The 25,941-nt window shown below is 39.4% G+C and overlaps 1 protein-coding gene across 2 annotated transcripts in view; it reads right to left on the bottom strand.

The window, feature by feature from the left end:
* Positions 1-6,006: 6,006 nt before the first annotated feature.
* SEPTIN7 (septin 7) overlaps positions 6,007-25,941 on the bottom strand; it is a 54,460-nt gene continuing 34,525 nt past the window's right edge. Inside the window, exons 4-13 of one of the 2 annotated variants that reach the window (XM_088521099.1) lie at positions 25,733-25,867; positions 22,491-22,608; positions 20,535-20,627; positions 19,202-19,298; positions 17,083-17,134; positions 16,055-16,180; positions 12,083-12,103; positions 9,291-9,426; positions 7,571-7,710; positions 6,007-7,026 (exon numbers count right to left, since the gene is read on the bottom strand). In XM_088521099.1, coding sequence (XP_088377225.1) covers positions 6,987-7,026; positions 7,571-7,710; positions 9,291-9,426; positions 12,083-12,103; positions 16,055-16,180; positions 17,083-17,134; positions 19,202-19,298; positions 20,535-20,627; positions 22,491-22,608; positions 25,733-25,867 — 958 coding nt within the window. In that variant the 3' untranslated portion in view covers positions 6,007-6,986. The remainder of the gene's footprint in view (positions 7,027-7,570; positions 7,711-9,290; positions 9,427-12,082; positions 12,104-16,054; positions 16,181-17,082; positions 17,135-19,201; positions 19,299-20,534; positions 20,628-22,490; positions 22,609-25,732; positions 25,868-25,941) is intronic. The other variant, XM_088521100.1, reaches the window with a different exon arrangement.

Raw genomic sequence — 25,941 nt, 5'->3', positions numbered from 1 at the left:
GAGCTCCAATCTCAGGTCAAGGCCAAGAGGAAGATCCCAGGATGGGGCAACGGGCAGTTCTGGGAGCTGCCACCCAGAAACTTGAATGGTGCAGAAATATCGTGCCCTTCCTCGCACCGCTCATCGACGCATCTCGGAGCCCAGAGCCCGCCGTCCCAATCAGGTCAGTGGGGCTGTGACATCTGGCAGTGTCGCTGTCTTTCGGGGGGGATTAGGTGCAAAGGCTGCTCGGATGCTGTTACGTAAATACCCTGAGATGCCGCCTGCGGATGTTGGTGGGGCCGGACATCTGTGCTGTGATCCCTCCCGGCTTACGGAGCACACGCTGTAATTCCTCATTTCACACTCATCGGTTGTTGTTATCATCGGAGACCTTTGTCAGGCAGGATTTGGTGGAACATGGAATAAAAGTATATGGAATAAAAGCAGAAGCACCAAATGCACTGCTAGCTCTGACTGCTGTAGATGCCAGTGGTCCTCCTGTACCAGGGATGGACAAAGTCCTGAGCTCCTGCTCCATCCCACCCGCCTGTGTCCCGCTGTGTCCCCAGCTACGCTCCCCGGCCTGGACAAAAGAGCTTCCCTGGCACTTTTCAGCTCTCCTCCAGACATTTCCCAGGCCTCTCCCCAAGGTGCATTGCCTTTCCCAAAGATTTTTGTGGCAGATTCAATAAGGCATTGCCACAGCCTGGAAGAAATTACAGAAAAGGCAAAAAGCAAGTTTTCTCCAGGACGACTGACAGAAATTGCTACTAATGAGCCAATTACCTAAAACGGATGAGATTTACCCTGGGTCCTTGGAGCAAGGGATGAGTCCCCGACTAGTGGCAGCATCAAAAACACCCTGCTTGTCACTGGCCTCCAAGTAGAGTGTGACCCGTTAACCAGGGCCCTCTGAGCTCAACCCTTCAACCAATTTCCTATCTATGTAGTTGTCCACCCATCCAGACTATCACTTAGATCCAAAGATATTGTGAGAAGCTGGAATCAAAAGGCCTGGTTAAGTACAGGCAAGTAGCATCCACTGCTGTCCCTTCATCCACAGATCCCTTCACTGTCACAGAGGCAATCAGGTTGGTCAGATACGGCTTTTTCTTGAGGAATCCATGCTGATTGCTCCCTTGATGTCCCCCTTTTTACCTTGATGTGCATAGAAATGAGTTATAAGAGGACTTTCTTCATGGTTTTCCCAGGAGCTAAACTGAGGTTGACCAGCTTGTAGTTTCTAGGGTTGTCCTTTTGGCCATTTTTGAAGACGGACACGACCCGTGCGTCTCTACAGTCACTGAGACCTCTCTGACCTTCCAAAGGAGAGTGTCCAGCCACTGTTCTCAGCAACCTTGGATCAGGCCATCTGGGACACGTGGACTTGCATGGGTCGGGTTCTCTAAGCAATCCCAATCTTTCTCCTCTGCCTTGAACCCTTTTACTAAGCCCAGAGGACCTTGCTAGTGAAGACACAGAGTACCTCAGCCTGGTCTCTGCTCACTGCCACTAACTCACCTGCCAGCACATTTTGCTTGTGGAGCCTTTTGTGGTGAACACTCTTCTCATTGCCTCACACATCCCTTCCAAGTCTTGACTCCATTTGAGCACTGGCTTTCCTGACACCACCCCCACATGTTTGGGCTGTAATTCCAAATTGCTCCTTTGTGTCCCACCCTTGCTTCCACCTTCTGTATACTACCTTTTTTTTAGGAGCATAGCTCAATCATGAGTTCCCTGCTTGGCCAAAAGCCAGTCTCCTGATACCTCTGTTTGCTTTCCTGAGTACTGGGATGAACAATTCTTGTGCTCAGCAGAGTTGGTCTTTAAAGACTTGCCAGCTTTCCCGAGATAGCTCTCCTCTGCACTGCCGAGCTGCCTCCTGCAGGCTCCCACCTACCAGCTTCCTGCATAAGCGGCACCCTGCTCCCCCAAAGACCAGCACCTGTATCTCACACGCCTCCTCCGCACTCTCCCCAGGATCTTGAACTCTGCTCTTCCGCGGTCACTCCAGCCAAGCTTGCTATTGATTCCCACATCCTCTGTTAATTCTACCTTCCTAATGGCAAAAAAAGAAAAGCACCAACAAATCCAGCTCTTCTGGACTCTCAGAAAACGTGACTACATCAACCCAGACCGAACTGTGGTCTTGCTGTGACTATTGATTCTGTGTTCTGGTGCAGGAAGAGCATGTAAGAGAGGAACTGAATTCAAGTAAAAAGCAGCAGGTGCTAAGCATGTGTCTCTTCTTGTCGTGGGAAATTAATTTTCCAAGTAAATGGGGCCATTTGTTTGCATACTTTCTCCATGCAATCATATTTCCATAGCTTTACATGGTTGGGGATTGTCCTTGCAGATCAAAAGACAGGAAGACATATAAACCTGGTATTTAGGAAAACAATGTTAATGGTAAGAGCATGTTTTAAGGCAAAAGATTGAGGAAACGGAAAATTAATCAAAGATTAACATGAATCATATCCCAGAACTATGACCCTTATAGGAACACAAGATTAAATGGAAAGCAGAAGCATTTTTATTTCTGATAAATATACTGAACTCGACTAGTTAAAATCGCTTTTTCACATATTAAACTGGCCTCCTCACCTGTATCAAATGAAATCTGCAGTCTTCCAGCTGTCAGTTAACTCTCCACCTTTTTAAAGTAGTATATTGGTATTTTTTAAATCAGTTCTTGATGAGCCTCTCCTGTAATTTCCAGGAATTTCAGTGCCAGCATTTATTGTTTGCACAGCTACTGAGCAGACCTGTTGTTGTACCAAAATCCTGCAACCTGATTTTTCTGGCTATCTTCTCCCCAATAGGCTCACTTGCATTTTCAGTTCTTCTCTGTTTAAAATAAAACGTGATCCTTCCTCAAGAATGTCAATGCCCCAAAAAGATGACTTCTGCAGACCGTTTTCCTACTTCTTTTGATTTTTCAATTTTCTGCTTCTTCTAAGCACTACTTCTAATCTTTCTCAGGGTTCAACCTTACTATGTAGGTTTTGCACCATTCTGGTAAGTGACTCCTCTTCTTCACCATAAGCAGGCACCAACAGATCTGAAATCTAAGAACACTACACCAAATTATACTGACTTTAGAGAAGGATATATCTTTTTTCACATTGGCCTTTTAGTGTTATTATCATTATTATTTTAATCACTACATCTTTGGATGTCACCAGACTCCTTGCCCTTTATATCCACAAACCTTCTGCTTTTGTGAGCTGGAGTCACGGAAGAGCTGGATGGCAGAAAATGAGTATGCTCCGGAGAAGCCACCAGCGGTAACGCGAAGGTAGCACCACAGAGGTGCTACCTTCTCTTTGAAGGTCTCCTCTTTGATTAATTGGAGATAACACTATGAAACCATTCTATCTGGATGTTGAAACCTTTGCCTGTATCCTTCTTTGCCAGGAATGTCAAACAGCTCCCATATAAAAATTAAGAGGAGGCTTTCTCCTTTTTGGGTGTAGGCCTAAATGTTCTTCCCAGTCACACCAATCCAAGGACGAGCAATGTCCAAAGAAGACTTCTGCCATCCACACCTATGGTGGATAGAGCATGTGCAAACAGGCAGGGCGATGGCTCTGCTGGTATGCAGCAGCTCTTCCAGGAGTTAACAGGAGTTAAATCATGCCTGAATTATCAACTCGGAATTAATTTTGAGTTTATGGTCCCGAGGGTGGTGATGAAAGGTAAGCATGACACAGCCAATGCTGATGAAGTCACTGTATCACTGGTCTAACCCTAGTGATGTCAACATGATGACAGGATATTTCAATTAAGTGGTTGAATTCCTATTTTAAATTAATTGCTTGTGATTCACTTGAGGATTCCCACACTTCTGATTCCCAAGCTTGAGCAGGAGGCATCAGGAAGCGCCACCTGGTAGGGCAGTCGGCCTCGTTGGAGCAGTCCCGGTGCCTGAGCACTGGAAAAACACGCAGGGAACCGAACCCCGTGAGGAACAGCCCTGACCACGTGGCAGGGAGATGGGGAAGGGAGGGTTTCCTGAGGGCTCCTGCCTCAGCTGGCCCAGGCTGGAGCTCAGCCCGTCTCCGAGCACCACGGAGGTGGCAAAGGCCGGGCCTGGAAAGCCCGGCACAGTGACGGGGAGGAAGGGGGGGTGGCAGGAGAGCAGAACACTGAGGAAATGCAGGAGGAAGTGCAGATGTTTTCCCAGATAGCTTGCTGGGGAAGCCACAAAAGCACAAACTCATCCTTGCATTCAATGACTATTTTTCCCTGAATCTTCCTCCAAACCTAGCAAAGCTGCGATATGGAGAAAACTCCTGTCAGTAAATAGAGAGATCTGGCCCTGCCGGCCCACGCACCTCGACGCATTTCGGGTTGCCCTCTATGTGCCCCCCCAGAACAAAACAGCTTCCCTAAGGGGCAGCTGTGGCTTTAGCCCAAGATCTTTCCCAGCTGCACTTCCACAAGGCTGGTTTTGAAGCTGGTGACACGGTGCTCCTCAGAAGTGTGGAGGCTGCAAGCAGAGCCTGAAGCTTCTGCTCACAGATAAACCTGTCGTGAACATGCAAACAGGATTTCACAAGGTAGAGGATGTTGCCACCTACTGTTCAAAACCAGACGGACATTAGTCCCACTGGGCTTTGGGTCAGTGCTTTTCTGCTTGTTTGTTTCCAAGTTCTTTTGCAGACTGGCGAGCCTGGTTGATGGGAATAGGATGAGGCACGGAGCAGGGAAGAACTGCAGAAGAGCAGAGGTACCTGCTTGGCGTCACTTCTTCCCTAGTACCTGTTAGTTCAAGGTGCAAGTCTACGGGGAAAATGAGGATCCAGGTGGGACAGATCTTGGGTATTTTGTGCCTGGAGCTGTTCCGGGGGTTGTAAAAGCAAATTCAAAATTATTAAGAACTACAAAAAGTAAGTATCTAACCTAAACATGCAATGTTTAGGTAGCGTATTCCAAAGAACCGGGTCATAGTGGGAAGATTAGAGCGTGCACACTTAGGGCAGGATTAAAGAAAAAAGGCCAGCAGTTCTGTGAGTCTGCGGATCCAGCACCTAGAAAGAAAGAGAGAAAAGCAGAAAAAAAAATATCTTCCCAGGATGTTTTTGTTTTGCAGGCAGTACTAATAGAGCCTACAATGCCGAATTGCTTTTCCTAGTGAGCTCTCTTTGAGGAAGGATCTATTAGTTGCAGCCATCTTCACAGGGCCTGAACTTCTTCCCACTGGGGAGGCAGTGGAAATCAGCAGTTCTGTGAAGTAGCCCCTCTATCCTGATATCTCTGCTCTTAATGTGATTCTGCATGGAGACAGGAATTTCTGATTGAAACCTGAAGAAAGCTACAGTTCAGGTGAGGTTTTCAGAAACATTTGGTGGCAAAGGGAAGGTCTGAAAACTTCAGTGCAACTTGCAAACTTGCCATTTAGGAAGTGTAGCCACCCTATCAAAGCATGTGTTGGTATTTTCATCTTAAGTAACCTTTTTATCAAGCCTAGAGGAGCGCTTCAGGCCAATACAAGTTACGGAGTGCGCAGTGGCTGAGACTGTCCGAAGCAGGGAGCAAAAAGTCTTCATTGTTTCACAAATAAATACCTAAAAACTTTCCACCACATTTTTACCAAGTTACAGACGGTTCTTTCAGCCACAAGTTCCTCTTACCTTTATTATAACGCACTTGGATTCACAATCCCCCGTGCCAGGGAGCCCAACAGCAGTCCTGGGAGCAGGGCAAACTTGCAGCACAGCCACCCCCTTGCACAGATCCATAGGGAACGTCTTCCCCGTCTGAGCGGCGCTGCCAGGAGGGAGGGAGGGCCCGGAGAGCCGGGGCCCTCTCCCGGGCAAGTCAGGGCCCTGTTTTGGAGCACAGCTCGTGGCAGCAGCTCTCGGGCACGGCAAGACAGAAAACACCTCTAAATTGCTAGAAAAAGTCTCTCTTTCAAAGACGTAGGTTTATCAAGTGCAGGCGGAAGGAAAACTTCAAATATTTCCCAAGAAGTACCTGGCTACAGAACTCCTCCCAGGTTCCTCACGCAGCAGCACGTTACATCACAACATTGTTTATTATGTGACTTTTTACAATACAAACAAAAATACAGAAATGCAGTATATGAATACAGCTAAATGCGAAACGGTGATGTTTTTCTTGAGGCCATATTCCCATTTCTAGTAAAATAAAGAGACTGCACACAGGTAGAAACAGGTTGGTAGTTAACTCCACAATTTTGCCTAGAAATGACCTATAAATGCATTTTCCTGCTACTTACCATAAAATGTAAAAAGGGAGTTAAAGGAAAGTTTTACTCACTGGTTCCTACCATATGAAAGAAGCTATATTCTATTTAGAAGGGCCAATATATGGAAAAATATCTAAATTAAATGTTATTACAAAAATGAAGCAGTAATGAGATCCTTCTGGCTAAAGAAGTTACTAAATGAGAATAGCATATATTTAAAGAATCCAAAACATAAAAGGGCTGTTATAAAAAGCTTAGGTGCACTGTAAGCCTACAACTTCTGTTTTTCCATGTGTACTTTTAAACAATGGAAGTGTCAAAAATAGGGTCAACTGTGTTAGACTAAATTACATTATTGTATATGCTGCACTGAATGGAGTTCTTGTATTATAATAATAGAGAAGCATTGTTTGCATCATATTATGGCAATTTATCCTCACTAAAAACCGTCTAGAGTCCTTGCATTCTTGAATATCCTGTAAACTGTCAAACCACCAGAACATGATTGTACAACAGTAAAATGTTTTCTTTTGCATTAAAATGACATCTGTTTAAAAAAAAAGGAAAAAAAAAAGGTACTTAGAGCTGTTTTTTTTCCAAGTACACAACACCCTAGACAATTCAAGGCATCTCATTCTCCATCAAAATTAACAAAAATTTGTCATGCTGTTAAATCCATGGCTATGGATACAACTGGTGCAAAATTGGTCAAACGGATCCAACAAACACTGATGTCCAGGCTGGCATATTGGCAACTAATACGTAACTGGTGGTCAAAATGATGCATTTAAAATATCTTCCCTTTCTTCTTATTCTTTTCCAAGGTTCTGAAATGATAAAAAAGAGTTTTGTTAAATAGTAAAAGAAAGCATGATCCAATTAAAAAAAGCCTATGTATGTGTTCTAAATATGCATTTATAAAGTCTTACTGGTTGCAATACAATGTATAAAAACTTACTATATATGCAGTACTAGTATGCAGAGTCAATCACTGCTTTTATAGCTATGCTCCTTTTTGAGGCCTGGGACACATAAAGCCTTTCACATTTTATAAAAGCTTTTATCATTATCCTGCAGCATCTAATGTTATCCAGCTTTCAAAATCAAACACAGTTTTTCTAGATAGATCTAGCCATGTATGGTTACAAGTTTTCCCATAATAAAGCTTGCTTAAGAGTATGGTAACATGCCAAATATCTCTGATTTATGCTCATCTGTAACATAAAGCAGTTTAAGATTTTCCTTAATTTTAAATTAGGTTTTCAAAATGGCCAGGCACTATTAATAGCTATTATCAGAGAAATTTCCTTTTACAGAAAGCCAAAGAACATTATTTGCAACATATAATTGCAAAGCAAGAATTCAGTTTACCTGGAAGAATTCTGTTGTTCCAAAATACGTTGTTGAGCTTCCCAGTTTGCTTTTTCATCCTCAAACTGGCGACGCTTTTCCTCTAATTCTTTGTGTTGTGCCTCTAAATTCTTTTTCATCTGTTCATGGCGTCGTTGCAGCTATAGAAAGTTACCAAAAGAGTCACCAAACATCTCTTCAGCTACTGTACTAGAGTGATAAAGCTAATTAGACCCAAAGTTCTATCATTTACAAGGTTTCTTTATTTAACAAAGAATTTATTAATTCCATAATCCCACTTTTATTAAAGCCCGCCCAAAGTAAAGCATGAGTACAACTAGGGGCCGTATGCAGGTACGTACTGCAAACAAAAGGAAATTCAAGAATACTTTGACATTTGATGTAAATGTTTTGCAAATTGTAAAACATCTGGATCAATAATGCCTGAATTGGCAACATTTCTGAAAGAACGAAAAGGAAAACACCATAGATTTCAGCCTATCTTACTAAAAATTTATTCAGGAAAGCATTATTATTAAATGGATTTATTCGCTTACTAAAAGAATCACTATTATTGAAATCAATTGCCTGCACTGACAGACCAGTATAAGGAGTCTCTCTTGCAAGCTTTTGTTGATGGGACAGACTGAAAAACAATCAAATATGTTGGACATGGGAATGGAGACAGTGTTGGGAAAAGTGATTTCATTTGTGCTGTGTAACAGGATTTTTAAAACCCGAGTTAGAAAACTCTCTGCCCTTTCTCTCCCCCATATCCTTCTCTTCAGAAACTCCTTCAGAAGATATTTTCCCTTTACAGATTTTATACTCAACACTGCCATCTACTTTCTGCAAATGGGAAAATCCAAGAGAAGTTACTGAAGTCTTGAATGGTGAAGGGAAAAACAAAATAGAAAAAACACAAAATGAACTGCATGGACAACTAAAACATTAATTAGCAGAGTGCACTCAGTGAAACCATCATGAGGTAGCAGAAATAAAACAAGATGGAATATTCCTGTTTGTTTATTTTTCTTTAACTAGAGACTTATTGCACAAGGCATGGTAGAGGCCAGAAGTATAAATAGGCTAAAGAAGATATGAGACAGATAAACAGAAAAGATAAATTCATCTGTAATTAAACACTATGATCCAAATACAACTTCTAGCTTAGAAATCACTTGACACAACTGACTGGAATAGCTAGCATTTATATTCTTTTCTGTATCTACCTATTTTTGACTACTTTGAAAATCAGGTTCATTTTTTTTTTCCTGTAAGCCAGTACCTGAATTCTCCTTTGCTACCTGCTGCTTGGCTCCTCATACTGCCTAGGCTGGCAGGCCTGGCACCTGCCTTGCCAACTCTTCGCACTTGCTCTCCGATTGGGAGCCAAATCGTTGTTTGTGATTTGGAACTTCTCTATTGGGTATAGATCCTGAGCGAAGCTGCCTTTCTAAAACTTAAAAGTCTTTTTTCTTTTTAAATATAATTTTATCCTAGTCTGTTAAAAACATGACTTCAAGAGTTGCTCTAAGCATGTGGACATGAAAATTACATTTTAAATTTATTTCACTAATAAAGCAGAAGTTGGGGAAAAAGTAACATGATTTTCTTTAAATCTAAGACCCAACTACAGAACCAATTTTTAAACAGATGTTATGTTGCCAAATCTTGGAAAAAGAGCCATCTCTACACTGGTTCTGTAACAACCCCATGACATTTGAGAAAATTTGTTCACCTCAGCTTCTGAGTCCTTCAGTTTCTGAACTTTTTCTTTGACTTTCATCTCAAACACCTGTTCCATTTCCATTTCCATTTTCTTCATTTTGGCTACATGCTCTCTCCTTTCCTCCTCCATCTGTGCCAATGGGCTCCTGCCATGAATCCAGAAGAAAAAGTTAGCTAAGAAGTCTTTTTTTAAAAAAAAATATTGTTGCATTAGGACATCTGCAGAAAACAGGATAAAAGCACCTAAACATTAGAATGAATAATATAGCTGCATGTACTACTAGCTTAAATTCAATTTGTCTTACTACATTGCTTACTACATAAGCATTTTACAAAAAGATATTTCATACAATGCCCCTCCTCCCATTAGATTTATATTATATTTAGGTTATTACAGAAACTGTTTATGAAACTCTTTACTTTCTATCTTTAGTAAAACCTGATCATGGGAAAAGAGGAAATCAAAGTTACTTGCAACTATATATACATATGTAATAAGCATTTTTTTTTAATCACTGTATTTCAAATGACCTTCAGGCACTGTTTTCCTTCAAATATAAACAGATAGAAAACACAGATAGAAAAACTACCAGACAGAACCTTTATTTAAAACTGATCATTCAAAATGTTTCTGGCAAAAGAACTCTAAACCCTTATGGTTCAAGAGCATGCTAAATATAAACTAACATTAGAAGTCGGTTGAATAACAGTGGTCATTCTTCTGAACAGGTAATTTTGGAAAAAAATATGGGCAGCGGAACATCAGTTGTTCATGAAAGTATTAGTTGGAAGACTTAGAAGTATTAATAAACTTAATTTAAAAAACCTACATGATTCTTAACTTTCGTACCCTTTAACTGATTTGCTAAATTCCACAAAATTTGGAAAATTCTATTAGCCTGCTATCCATGTTAAAGTGATACTGTCTTTAAAAAGCAAGTTTCACATTAAGCATCGTTGACAAAACAGGATAATTTTAATCTAGTGATGATTTCTGCACACAGTCTACCATAAGACTTTTAAAAGAATAATCAAAAATTACTGTCTTCTTGTTTCAGGATGAATATGCATGGTTTTTAGAAGGGATTCATTTTCAACTACCTTTTTGGTAATAAATAAATAAATAGATAGATAAAGAAATGAGTTGAATATGCAGAAGACCCTAAAAAGAGAATAAAAATCAACAAGCAGAGAATATCTACTCTAATATATTCAAGGTCAGACCTAAAAATAAATTAAAGGTGGCAAGTCTAAGCCTTGTCCAAAGGGGTTTTTTTATTCTTTAGAATGTATGCAAAAACTGTTCTGATTAAATTCAGGCAGAAAAAGTATTCTAGAAGGAAAATGAATTGACTAGATTTTAGAAAAGATTAAAACATCAGAATAGTAAAAAACATCCATTTTCATTCAGAATTTGCAACTCATTCTTGAAAGCGTTTATACGTCAAACATAGTTAAGAATCATTTTGACCATTAACGGCTTCTTTTTATCCTCTTGCTTGTGCACTGCAAGAGTTAATCAGTGAAAGCAAAGTCATATGAACTCAAGGCCACATGAACAATTTTTCAAGTTTTCTGAAAACAGTAGTTTGAAATGTGCTTTAAAGGTGACAACTGGATGTGGTAAAGAGGATGGCATTTCCACACACACAAAAAGTAAATTAAATGAGCCTGAACTAATAGCTGCAAAGCTTGAATTGGCTAGTAAAATGCTTCAGTACTACTCATTGGACTGAAACTGCTCATCGGGGTAATGTTTAAGTGTTGAAAATGCCAACTGCAAGCAACTTTTATCAAGAAAACAAAATTGGTTGAGCTTGGGTCGAGTACTGTAATGCACACAACCAACTCAGGTAAGAAACAAGTGAGAGGATTGGAGTAGGCAAACCATCCAAAGCCTGTTTTATTTTTTCATTGCCAGTCTACCTTTTAGAAGTTTTTAAAGTACTCAGATGTGTCTGCCCTTCAAATTTAACCTAGGGAGTAGATCTAAATGCCAATGAATCATTGCTACAGTTTCTACAGACTTGAAAGGGAGCACGACTGTCCTCCTGTGGATGACCCCGTAGTTATCATCATGCAAGTATTTGGCATTGGTAAGTGCACATTATCCCTTGCTCCAGGATAAAATAATGCAAAGGACTTCAACAGGATGAAAAGCTCAAGGAAGGAAAACAACAACAAAAGGACCACCACACATACACACACAAATCCACAAAAGAAAAAAAAATACTTATCTGGTTTAATAGGATGTATGTTAAAACTGACCTCTAAGATTTGCAAAAGTTAAAATTATTCTAGACAGACACAACTAGAACATCTGCAAGCCAACAACAGAATAAAACCATGTCCAAAAAAGATTAAAATACCTAGTTTTCCAATTCAAGGTTTTTAAATTTACAGATAAGTATAATTTGACTGATTTTTAAAGCATCTATATATATGTACCATGGAACTACTAAGAGGCTGCAGATCCAAACTGGGGGAATTTCGTAATTTATATGCTGAAGCTATCTTCTCATTGTTGAAATTTAAACAAATGTGTCTTAAGGTTTGACCAAAGCATTTTGAATAGTGAAAGTTTTTTGTCACTGAAAATATTTGGAACTTGTTCAAGTTTATGTCAGCACAGCTTTAGGGGAAAAAAAAAAACACAGGAAGAGGGGGACAGGGTGGGGAAACAATGCCAAGAGTTGGATAACAGGGAACTGTTTTAAATTTGATACGTTACACAGTAAAACTCTTTCTGTGTTAAAAGAATTTTTTTCTTAAATTTTTGGAAAAATTTAAATGACCACTTACATGCCTTCAACTGTGTCAAATCTAAAAAACAAAAAATACAGAGGCTTAGCTTAACATGCTTAAATAAAACCACAAAAGCAAGAAGCAATAATTAAAAAAGCAAATTCATTATAAATAGATTCCTAAAGCTAATTATATGCTCCCAAAAGAAAATTTTTCACAGTAGAATGATAGACTGTTAGTTAGAGCCGGTTATTTTTATTTCAAATCTAGTTAGTAAATCACTACACCGTGTGAATATTAATGAGGTGCAAATGCATTTCCAGGAACAGTTTTACCTAAAGTGTACTTAAAATACGCCTGCTTTTTAAGTGATTCGAGGTACGTGAGGGACTCTAAGCTTTCCTCAGAAGCCAGTTTTCTGAAACCCAAGCCATCTCTACGCTTCTCTGCTCATTAAAACCAAGGCTGTCACCTCAGAAAGGACATTACATTGCTAAGTTCCACGCGGGCCTGCGCAGCAAGAAGAGCCCGGGTGTCGGTGGGCGGCAGCGGTGCCGCGGGGCTGCAGGAGGCCTCCTGGCCAGCGGGCACCTCCGCCTGAGCACACGCTGCATGACCAAGGCCCGAACTGAGCACACGTGCAACATGAGCCCGGTGAGACTCTGATATTGAACTTGAAGGGCTTTAATACTCTCAGAAGGGCTGCATCCGAGTCCCTGTTCTGCTGAAAAGGAAGCGGCGAATCTCGGGTTAGGGAAAGCTACTGAAATAGGAAGAATGCAGTAAAGAGGAGCGAGAAAGGGCCTCAGCGCAGCAGGACCTAGATATTTCATGTTTTGTCACCCTTGCGACAGTTTATGGAACATACTGGCAGGCAAGACTCATCTCTACCATCATCAAGATCTATCTTTTAATAAAAGTTTTAAGCTCACTGAAAATATCAATTTCAAATATAAAAATTAAAAGAAATTTAGTTTTCACTTAATTTCAAATTTCGGAACAAACATCGGTTTTAGCACATGCGATAATGCTTATATTGAGCTACATTTACTGCATAGTCTGAAGAGAAATGAGCCCTAGAATTAAAAGTTACCTTTATATATATATATATATATATATTTATATGTATTTTAATTAAGAGACGGGTTGGTGTTGAAAGTTTGAAGAACTGTGACATGAAACCTAAGCCAGAAACTAGGCTACATATTCATGGCAAATGTGTCTTGTATTTCCCATAGGGCAGCTTGTTATCTGTTTTGCCACAGAGAAGAAATCTCAGGGAATTAATCACTGCCGAGAAGGAATTGCTTCAATTCATCTGTACGGTATTTTTAAAACTTGTGCCAGCTTCCCCCAGCCAGAGGCTGTGTCTGTGCGCAGCAAAGCGCTCGTAGCAGCGCCAGGGAGCACCAGAGCACATCCCCAGCCTCTCTAAGGGGCTGCCTCCCACTAACGACTCCCATTTCCAGGGATCAACTCCTACTGCACCATTCTCAGAGCCCTGCAGGAACCAGGCCGGCATCAGATTCCCAAGGGAATGCACAGCTAAAGTGTTAATATTTATTCTTCCCGACCTTGCAACTAATTTCTACAAAGATATGCATAGTTACTATGAAAATTCTCTATGCTGCTTCAATTATCCTAGATTCAAAACTAAAAATATATTTAAGTAATAAAGGCAAGAAAAAAGCATAAAGTTTAAATAAAATGCCGCAGCTCAGCACGCAGAAAGGTAAGAGAAGAAAAGCATCAGCTGCTTCATGGCCAATATAAAATAATCAATCTTGAGTAAGTCACAAAGTCAGACGTTCACTAAAGAAAGGCTCAAAATATTCCCCACGGACATCCCTGTCTTCCAAAGGGCTGAATCCCGAGCTGTGATAGTTCATGTCCTCTCCTGAAGGGAGGAGACAGCTAAGTGCCCCGGCTGAGTTTGTTCACCCTGTGATCCAGTCCTAAAATGTTCTGAACAGCAAGTCTCACACAAAGCAAACTGTCCCAAAAGATATTTTTATCTTTAAATTCCCAAGCGGGACAGGAGGACAGGAGGCAGCACAAGCAAGCAGGCGCCTAAAAGCAGAGCCATTCTGGGCACTCAGGGCATAGGTTTTCCTGAAAATCAATATCTCAGCAATATCAGCAGCAATGGATGGGGACAGAGGAAACACGCGCTTTGGGAACCTCCTGGTATAGGTATTTACATAGGAATCTCTTGTCATGTTTGCAATAGGAAAATTAAAATCACTGCATTATTCTTTTTTTAATAGTATACAGAGTCCTCGGATTAGGTAACAGATTCAGTTTGCAGGTGCAAAGCAACACAAATGTAAGCAAACACAAAGCATGCAGTTACAGAAATGTTAAAATTTAGATTTTTCCAAATCTAAGTAAAACATAGTAAGATTTCGAAAAGAAGAAAAAATTGCTATGAAGCACCACAAAACAAAAGCAACACAACTTTCTGTGGTGACAGAAACAAAGTTTCATTTTTACAAGGACAGCAACAGCAGGTTAGACGAATCCTGCAGATTGGTCTGTTAGAGGACAGCGACATTTTTGTCTCTCACCTGCCCATCTGCTCCCCATTTCCAAACTGTTTTGTTCTCCAACATGCAATCTTTTTGCAAGCTTGCAAATTTTCTTTTTTTTTCCTTCCTCGCCCACAGTTTCTACCCCACGAAGCGATTTTACTTCTTCAAAGTGGCCGGCCAAGGGCACGGTGCTGTCAGGAGGGTGAGCACGGCCTTGGCACTGCTCCGAACGCTCCTCCTGGCCCCTCCAGGGCCCTTGGCGCGCGAGGCCGCGCGATGGCGCGAGCGCAAACCGCGGCGTTCGGGAGGCCGCGTTGGAGCCTGCTCTCTCCAGCACCTGACCTCACTGCTAATCTAGCCTAAATCTGAGCGCTCGTTTGAAGAGTTGATTGACCTGACACATCCTGTTACATTTTCTGTCACTGCTGAGCAAGGAAACTTCGCGCAGTTTCATGCCGAGAGTAAATCAAGCCCCCTTTAATCGTTCTGTCATAGGCACTTTCAAAGCAAGAGGATATTGCAGAACTGACACTTGCTTTCATGAAAAAATAGCTTTGCAGCTCTCAAACAAACAGAAATAGCGGTTATTGTCTAATTTCAGAGATATTTCTGGAGAAACGAGTGTAACTTGGTGTGTCAGTAAACTAACCAAAAGCCATCCTATGTTTTGGTTGAGAAAATTGTATTTAGACGTAGAAGGATTTTATTTAGATACGGTATTTCAAACATCATTGTACAATGGGAATACCACAGAGTCTACTTTTAAAGTTTCCAATAATTTCACCAAGCTGGCAAACAACTTGCTGTCAAAGGTAGCTGGAGTATCATACTAAGCTTAAAACAACCCTGCAGTGCCAACTTTCCTCCCATGAGACGGGGACAGACAGACCATCATGCTTTACTATAATTTCCCTCACATAAGCAGCTTAGAAGATGCCAGGGCAGCCTTTCAATAAGGACAATAGCATATCTGGATTTTTACTTTGGAAGTTTCTAACCAAATATGTACCTATTGCTCTCGAAAACGCCCCCAACACTGACTATTGAGATCACAGAAGAGAAACCAAAGGAGACAATAAGGTCAAGAGTAACATATATACCAAAACAGAAAAGCTAACACAGAAAAACTTCACAAAAAGAACCACTGAAACAAAACTTATAAACAGAAACTCTAAGCTTATGGATTCTCTTGAGAATTAAATCCAATGAAAACCAATTATTTAACCTATTCAGTTACGCTAGTGCAAAGCTTAATAAAAGTGTAAAGAAAAAGACCAAGGAAATCATAATTAAACCAGACATAGTATTCAGACCAGAACTCAGGCAGTGGACCAAGAAGGAGGAGAAGGGAGTGGGGTGGAGGAAATAAAAATGAATAGATAAAAAAATAAAAACACCCAACACGCCAAGACACCAAAACCACCAAAATAAATCCCAACCAACCAAAACAAACAAAATGGAATGAACAGAGAGCAATATAACCTTAATTAGAACTTACTTTGTTAGCTGCCCTTTATTTTTGTTGTTGTCAACACCGTTGTACGTAACAGCTGCCAGTTTTCTGCTTCTGTAGTTCTCGTAATGTACATTGTTAGTGACATCCTTCAGGTCCTGCATGTGAGTTCTGTCAATAAAGGCAATTTATAAGCTTAGTGCATGGATATTAAATACCATCTCAAAAATATGAGTCTGTGTTTGTTTTGCAGGTTTACTTAATCATCTCTCTCGCTCCATTCGTGTTCTGTTCCCCACAAGGTTGTCATTTGCCCATTTAAATCAGAGTGGTCAAGAGACAACAGAAATAATTTACTATTTGGAAATGAACTATTTCAAGTTTGCAGTATTTTTAGCACTAGTTTAAAGGACCAACATTCAGAAAATTCCAGAAAGTTTTGTAGAAAAATATGTAAATATTTAGAGAACACATATAAAAGTTGTATATTATACTGGAGCAGATGCACTGAAGTTTGTCGAGCAAGAAGCAACAAATATATGTCAAAACTTCCCAGGTTCTGCATTTGAAATCTGCCAAAAGTAAATGTAAAGTTCCAGACTAATGTACAAACATTAGCTGCAGTCCTCTCTCACTATGGGCTTGAAGCAAAGCACAACTTAGAATTCAAACTGTTGCAGCAGATGCAACTTGCTAAACTGCCACGAACATAGGAAGAATAACTAAAGATCAGTACCTGACACAGAAAAGCAAATGCAGTCTTGCTTGAACAAACTGCTGGCTTTGAAAATTAAAGCATACCTACAATCAAGTACACGTGACACCGACAGACAACTCAGGTTCCACAATTTTCAAAAACAAATAATCATTAAGAACTATTACAAAATGACCATCACTGCCATGACTCACTAGTTACGTGCTTGAATGAGATGTTATCATAAGGAGTAAGATACTGTTTATAATTAAAAATAGGGTGATTAATATGAACTGGTGAAGTCTCCTTTCCTCCAATGCAAGACCTTCCAATCGGTTAGTCACACTAGCAAGCCCAATGTCACCTGTAAGCTGCTCACCTTATCAACATGTTCCTCAGAATCGTGAAGTCACAGTGCTCACCATTTTCAACTGCAAAAGGAAACAGATTTACATGACAGCCACCCATGAAAATACACACCTTACACCAAGGCAAGACTTTCGGACATCACCCAACCACTACATTCATTCCAACAACAGACCCTTCTCGACCTTTCTTTACTTTGTGTTTATGCACCTGGGTCACTGCATCTCACTGGCAAAATTCTTACGCTTTGCAAGCCCCACTAGTAAACTGCACCCTGAGCCAATAAGGCAGAATAAGCTGCAGCAGCAGAAACAGTTTTGCCTGTTGAGCTAGATGCTCCTTGGGAGGCCCTGTCAGCACAACTGTGTAATTAAGGTTCAGATACTAAAGACTTCAATCTTGATCCAGTTACATCCAAGACCTTTAAAAGACACAGCCCATCTCCCACCTCCTCAACAAAAGTCTTCATTTTAGTGTGGACTCAAATATTCATTCACTAAATAAAGGAAGGCTGTATATTCATGTTGATGCAGTTGTCTACAGATCATAAGGGACGTCTGGAAGTTGTCATAAGATTTCCACCTATTTTGCTGTGCCCATCATCTTGTTTTTGTCATAGAAGACGGTGCTGCAAATGGTGTTTTGCTGACAGATAATGAAATATTACTAAAGGAACTGCATGCCACACTCAATCCTCTGGTGCACAGACTGCTGAGGGAGAGCACAAAGCACCTGGCACACAAAAGGAAGGCAGGAGGCTGATGCCAAAGCGCCCTGGGAAGGGGGACAGGCTTTTTTTGAGGGAGGCAAGGTGGGGAGAAATAGGGAGAAAAGAAGAGAATAAAAAGGAATTACAAATAACCTAAGTGATCTCAAAAAAAAAAAAAAAAAAAAAAAGAGGCAGCATGTAATATCTTGCCATGTCTACTCTCCTGCAGTTATTTTATTTCACAGTTTTACAGAAGGTGGGTATGGCTCATAGTGTATCAAGTCCTATCCTCAGAAAAGCGTTATTTCTAAGTCCTCTATATTCTATCCATAGGTGACAACCTCACAAAGCAATTCAGGCAGTTCCTTTTAGTTAGGTGGTAGTTTTCGCCCTTACAAAAGTTACAATCACACAAGTGTGAAACATTTGTAAGGTTTGTTTTAAAAATTCAGAACAGCACCATTTTGTACATTTCAAAATGCTAACGCAAGAGCCTTAAAATAAAGTTTGATTTTCTAGTGCAGCTGGTTTTTACTTTGTGCCAAACCTCATTTCCTGCCAGACATGCACTTCAAAGAACTACAGCATTTCTCTTTAAAGCATTTATCCATACTGGGCTCTCCCCACCAGCACACACACTCCGTTTTGCACTGTAAACTTAGACAGTTGCTCCCTTGGTAGGGAAAAGTAAGCAAGAATCTTCTCTTTATTCTACATAACTACTGGGAAAAAGGGCAGTCATTATGGAAAAAACATTGCAAGTTTGTAGTGCTTGCTTCAAAATATGGTATGGTGCAAGCTCTACTTTTCATGTGGCATTTGTAATAGGTGAAGAGTGTTAAAGCATAAACAATTATTGCCAGAAGAATACCCAATTACCTTCTAATCTCTACGACAGGAGAAAATAAGTTTTAAATAACCACAGAAAGGGAACAAGTATTCAGTTCAATACAAGATACCTTCCTGTTGCTGCACACCAGCAATTAAGGCAAATATATTCTTGGAGAAAAAATACATTTTCCCAGATACTTTAAATTATTTTATGCTAGTCAAGCAGATCACGTTACCATTTCTAATACGAATTCCCTGAAAACAAGAATTTAAGAAATGAATTTTTTTATACAAAATAAAATAAGAACACTAGCGAAGAGTTGCAATTTAAGCCTCATCATTTTGTGCAGCAATTATAGTAAATTACAACAGGTTTGACAATTCCTCAGTGAAGTTCCAGCAGGAATCTGCACATAAAATTACCCGCTGCTGAAACTTTTACTGCTCTTCCAAATATGTCAGAATAACAAAAATGTTACATGTAGCAAACTTCCAGACGAAAGTACATTCAAACTAAGTATTTTAAACATTTCAGATAAAGTCTCATGCCCTAACACCTTTAATAAGGACACGGACAACGAGAAAGCCTTACCTTCTGCAACGCCCCATGGGTACTGCCTTCCTCTCACTCTCTTGCCATTGACTTCAATGATCGTATTACTACCTACCACAGCAAGAGGCAAACGGTCCTGCAAGGTAAAGGATTGCTTCAAAAAATCAAACATTCCTACTGCCAGAGGATAAGGAAACCATGCCCGAGGAGTAACGTGACCTAGATGATATCGCACGGCAATCAGCTTGCCCGAAGTGCAAGCACAGATACATATTTACTCATTTTTAACTAGGTTAATGATGTTATTATATATATGACATATAGTTTATTTATATACAATTTTATTTATTTTTTTATTTAATCACCTTTTAAATTCTCTACATTCAGATGTATTTTGTAAATGATTTAAAAAGATATTTTTGCTACTTAGTAAACTAAACGGGCAACTCTTTCCTATTTTTTTCCTAATAAACTTGCTCAGTAATGTAATTTCAATTCATATTCCAATTGACTACAAGGATTATTACTTTGACAGGATCTTGCATCCAAGTTCTCAAGGATTTGCCAAAGAACTTGTACTGTAAGCTCTTGTTTTCAGCTGAAGCAACAAAGTAGCCAAGAACATCTTTAAATAGCTGAAAGGAACAGCTTACAAAGCTAAGTATTTTGCACTTTCCTCCTTGCTTTTATTCTGTTCCTCTCCTTTAGGCTAGCAAGCATTAGTTCCAGAATAACTTCCATTTGTGCTATGTGTATTTTATCTATCCTAGGTGATTCCCACAGAAACAAAAACATAAAAGCTTTTACAAGCTGTTAAAACCAGGGAGCAGAAAGAAGCAAGGCTCAAGAAGAGCATGAGAAAGAATAAACCAAAAGCAAGAGTAAACAGAACAATGTTTCAATAACCTGACAGCCCACTTGGTTTTATTTAGTCATTCCTCTCCGTTTCAGTGCATCATTTAGCCAGACAGTACTTCTATCAACTCCAGTGCGTGTATGTTGTGCCACTACACACCTCTGTATGAAAGACAACCCAGTTTCCTTCCAAGTTCACAATCAAGACGTGGCAGGTGGATAGATGTAAAATAGGGATGGAACAGAAGAACAGGAGTAAAGTGAACACACTTAAGAGTTTATTAACGGGTACATGGTGCAGTGCTTTCATTCTGAATTTTAGTCATTAATGCTGAGAAGATAGTCCTTCATTTCCTCAGCTGTGAAACTTATTCTTAGAACAGCCTGACATTTGGCTTGATCTTAAAAAAAATTGGATGGATTCTTCAATAAAGACAATGCTTTTCACTTCCCCCCTGTCCCAAGTCAAAGGGGTATTGTCCTGGAACAAACAGCTTTTCAAGACAAAATTCTTTACCTTTATCTTTTTAACAATCTTATTTTCTTCTTCATCGTCTGTTTCTGGAAATTCATATATTTTAATTTTGTGTTCTTGGATTTCTTTCATTATCTAAAGAAAAAAAAGAACATTATTCAATTGTCTGAGAAATTCATACTTTGCAGTGACTGCTTTTTTCTGCAATCTGTTACTTCTTCTGTTTCACTTGTAAACTCTTTGCCTTTTAAGGTAACTAAATTGCATCACAGAACTTGCTCACATGGTTAACACCATCTGGCTATTTCAGGGGATTATTAGCATAACCACCACTCCTTGGCCAGCACAACAGCATGAGAGCCAGGCACCTCACAGCTCACAGAATACTTCAGGCTGATCCACATTCAAAGGACTACCCACCTATACAAGGCAGCAAAACTGAATTATTTTCCTATGTCTCAGCACACGGAGTTTGACACTCATGACATTTCACTGGCGCATGTAAAAACTAAAACAACACAACTCAGATCTCCAAATTAATATAGCAATTGAATGCTTTTTTTTCTCTTAAGAAAAATGAATAAAAAAAAAAGATTTTTAATAAGTAACTGCAGGCATACCTCAGCTCTTTGAATTGCCGTAATAGCTACTGCTGTCACTGCTGTTCTTTTCTGCTTCTGGCTCACCTGAGCATCAACTGCTTGAAGCAGGATCACCTGCCTATTTCAGTAGAGCTTGTGATGGATGAACTGGCTCTAGCTACTTTTTTTTCTAATATTTCTAAGCACCAAAGAAAATTTAAGAATAACTGACAGTGCCACCAAAAATAAGCCTGTTACTGTTTTGGTTTCTGACTTGTCTGAAGGTTATTTTTAAAACAGGTCTGATTAGTTTGCCAGAATTTTAAAATGGAAAAAAAAAAAAAAAAAGACAATTTAGCTGACAGTTACATGGCGGTGCCTTGGGGGTTATTTTTGGTTCATGCATTTGCAAACCTGGAAAGAAGGTAAGTTTGCAAAGTATGCAATGATTTATTTTAAAACTTTGATTTAAGTTAGTCTGTCCTACATAATTTCAACTTGTTTATAAAGCAACAATATGCATTAATAAATATTTGCTTTCTCTCCTCTTTCCTCCATATTAAATTATATCAAAAACATGGAATGCAACCAAAGAGAACTTTATGTCTATAGCATCTGGCCTATATTTCTCCCAGGGAGAAAATATCATTTCATTTTCAGACTTTAACAGCTTTGCACACATCATGTCCTCACGCCAATTTCTTTTCAGAAACCCTGTGCTTTTAAACTAGAACTGGACACAGTTTAATAAAGAGAGCTTCATGCCTTGTCTTGTCCTGCTGTGTGTCCTCCTCCTCCTCATCCTAAAACACAGGAAAGAACTAAGTGTTCTACTCTGATCACATAACTGAAATAAATATAAACCACTTGGAAAAAATCCATACCAAGTTTATTCTACAAATACAGAGAATAAACTATTTCAGTTGCATCAATGTTAATATTCTCTCAGTATCTTTAAAATGCATTGCAAGAGTTGTTTTACAGCACAATATACTGTTATTCATCTGGTGCCTGATGTGTTTTTTTTTTTTTTAATATATATAGCACACCAACCTGGAAGTGAATGCTTTAATACAATGAACAAAACCCCCTTTTTCTACTTTTTTTTAAACATTTTTGTTAAGCTCCTAGATGTTGAATGTTCTCTTCTACCTTACTGATTTTTATCTTCAACAATGAAATACTTCCATTGCCAAGAATCGTACTACACTTAAAACCTCTTCCCCTAAGGAAAAGGAGCAAGATTATTTCGCCAAGAAGTGTAATTAAGTCTAGAGATATAAATTACTTAGCTTTGCTGTCTCAAGTTGTTGCTTCAGGGTTTAAACTTAGCATAGGAGAAGTTAAATCTCACCATTTCCATAGGGACCAACTTGCTGAACTATCTCATGCTGTAAATATTGATCTTTTAACTTACCTGTTTTTTAAACTGTTGGCATTCCTCAGGTGTAAGTGTGTCTGCTTTGGCAATAAGTGGAATGATATTCACTTTTTCATGCAGGCGCTTCATAAACTCTATATCCAAAGGCTTAAGTCTGAAAGACAGTATTAAAGCCTTGCAGTTAATATTAATCAAGAATATACAAATGAGCCAAGGTTTGTCTTGAGAACTAGTTTTAAGACACTGATTTATGAGTTATAAATGGTTGAATAAAATTTAAAAGGCTACTTGCAATTCGTATAGGAAATCTTCAAGCACTACACACTATTAGAGAGTAATAAATTAAAGATACTAGCAGTCACGAGATCTTTGCTAGCTGAAATTATATTCATTTAAGAAAGAGCTAAGGTTACTAGCTTCATAGAGAGTCCTTATGTCCCCAAATGGAGGATGTTCTCATCTAACACCTGCCTGGTATGAGTTTATGATTCTGAATCGTTCTCTGTTCACATACATGGGTTTCATTTTCTGAAAAACACGTTTATTGATATGCTCTTTTCTGAAAGCAAGCTGCAAGGGTTTTTTTTTTATTCTTTAAACTGACGGAGAGAACTAACACTGTAGCCTGCACATACATGTATCACCTCACCTCTAATTCACCGTGCACAGCAAAAAAAAAAAAAAAATTAGAAAAGTGGATGACAAGAGTCAAGCATATTATCTAAAAAAACCCAAATACAGCAAAAAAACACCTAACACATACGCAAACACCACTAATATGTACCAAGCGGTCAACTTCCTCTGCTTGCTAAAGTAAAGCCACTGGTTTTAATATAATAATGCTCTAGAATTACAGCATATTTTTGGCCCTAAGGGAGTCATTAAAGAATTTAAGCAAGATTATTTCACACATTGAAAAAAAAAAAAAAAAAAAAAAAAGAAAGAAAGAAAAGGATTGATGAGTAACCAAACAAGTTAATGGCATGTTACCTTGAACACTAAGGACAGATCCATTTATCACCCATTAAACAGGCACACACACAATATGTGACTGCAAATGGCAATAGGGAGATGCAGCAAATTACTGCTAAGCAAAAGAGACAGTCGTCTTAAAACAAGTTCCACAGTAATATTAGTGTCACTAAAAAAAAGACACTCTGACATTCCTCATTTTCCCACCGTATTCTTCAGGCCCTATCAAAAACCGAACAAAAACACTTCAAGTCTTGTACTGGTTAAGAAAAAAAATCTGTTAAAAATAGGTTCAGGCAGGCCTATTTCGGGGACTGTCAGGCCGTGGGGAGGATACACTAGCAAAGGCCACGCAGGCTTCCCCATTCCCTCAAGATAAATGTGCAGGATTCCTGCACGTTTAACTTTCACGCTAAGGTTTTGCAAGACAACTAAGCAAGACTGGCAGGCACTTAAATAGCTCCTCCAAGACCCAATTTACACAATTTGCTTCATACAATGCAAGAAGCTTGATTCTTGCAACAGAATGATTACACATTCCCAATCACCTTGTAACCTTTGTCTGTGAAAAGGAAAAGTTGTTTCTTCCCACAAACAAATACCAAGTTTTCCAGTGTTATGAAAGCCAGATGTGCTAACAATGACTACAGCATTCTGAGTTCGTAGCAGGAATTGGAACTCCTCAAAGATATATAAGTACTCAAAGAGTCTAACCTCTTTTCCCTGTTAAGGAAAACGTATTTAGCTGCACTTCAACATTTTCTGTGGGCCACCGAGTTTTTCGGCTTCACAAAATATTTCCATTCAATTGCTAACAATAATGCACGTAGAGTTTAAAAAGGCAGGTCTGGCCATGTTTTTACCTTGATGTGCTTTCCCCTGTGCCCGCGCTCGGAAAGCCACCTACACGCAGGTGTCTCTCCTTGCTCCCCCAAAAGCCCCAAAACTAAAAGCCTCACAGCTAAACTGCTAGTTCAGGAGCAAATGGAGGGCAACAGAGGCACCAATGTCCTCGGTGCCCAGCTTAGTTCCTCAATTACATGACAATTCCTATCATTTACTACAGGAATTGAAAGACTTTTTTTTTTCTGGAAAAACATCTGAAAGCTACACTCCCTCCAAAAATGAGAAAAACAAAAAATGCACCGTTTTCTCCGTACTTAAACAATATTATAATTTGGCACAAGTAATAAAACAGTATCTACCGAGAACTCAGATGTTTGCATTTAAAACTGGCTATCCTATATGTAAGTAGCCAAAAAGTGCTATTTATTACTTGTGACCAAAATGTCAAATGATTAAGACGTGTTCACATAAGAAACTTTTTCTATCACCCTCCAAAGTTGATTTCTTTCCAGATTCTGAAGGTGAGAAGGAGTGAAAGCATTGTGATGTCAGCTACAAAAACTGAATGTAATGGCTGGCATTTTCTACTGCTTCAGGAATATTCCTTAAAAGTTCATTATTTTCTTCAAGTAGGTTTTGCTGCTTTTGATACACATGATAGAAGAGTTTGCATAAGGCTACTCATCCTCTTTCTAGTTATCAAGATATACATTAAAATGTCTCTGACAAATGTAACTAATTATAATACCATGACCAAACGCTAAGCAACCAACTGCAGATATAATACAACCTGTATCCAGCATGCACTGGAAATGCAGTTCTCTTGCTCTACCACTAGATAGAGGCCTGATCAAGTTAAAAACATAAAGTGGGTAGCAGATTGCATAATAGCAGGAAAAAAAATGCAGAACATCTATACTGGAATTTTCAACTCACTAGACACAGAATTAAGTGCCAGCCGAATTAAAGCATCCTTTAGTGCCAAAGATGCATGAAACTTCCCATATTCGATTTATCATTAAACTCGGAGGAAGGGTTTGACGATCAAAAGGAAAAATCCATGCAAAAATGCTGGAAATCCCTGGAAAAAAAATGCTGCAAACCAGCTTCTACACTTCAATATAAATAAACTGGACAAAATTGTCTTTTGGACAAAAGAGAAATACATCACACAAGGAGTACTGGAGCAGTTAAAAATACACAACTACTCACAAGTGCCAGGACCATTTTTCTTGCTATGTAATTAAAGTGTGATCATGTTCTCTGGTATTCTAACTTATTACTAGCTTGCCTTGCTTATGTTTGACAAACCAAAGTAAACTCGTCTTCAAACTTAAACATGGTCTGCAGGCCATTAAGAAAATCCTATCTGGGACTTTGCGTAATTAAGAATGCCAAAGTCTGGATGTTCTTCCGAGATAAAGCCAGAGGGAGGGAACATGAAACACCCGGATACTAACCCATGTCCTGAAGGAGCAATGAAATATAAACAACACTGCACTCTATTATCTGGCATCTGCCGTCTGTTCACTCGGGATTCTGCATTCAGGTAGTCCTCAAATTTACTGTCAATGTAGTCGATAACAGGCTGCCAACTGCAGAGATTACATGAATAAAAATGTTAGATCACTTAGGTGAAAAAGTCCAACTTTGCAAAGAAATAGATGCA

Source organism: Tinamus guttatus, unplaced genomic scaffold, assembly GCF_059628265.1.
Source record: "Tinamus guttatus ecotype Peru unplaced genomic scaffold, ASM5962826v1 Tinamus_guttatus_pri_ptg000115l, whole genome shotgun sequence".
Classification (NCBI taxonomy): domain Eukaryota; kingdom Metazoa; phylum Chordata; class Aves; order Tinamiformes; family Tinamidae; genus Tinamus; species Tinamus guttatus.
The sequence above is the reverse complement of the archived record's forward strand: the minus strand, read 5'-3'. Positions and strand labels throughout refer to the sequence as shown.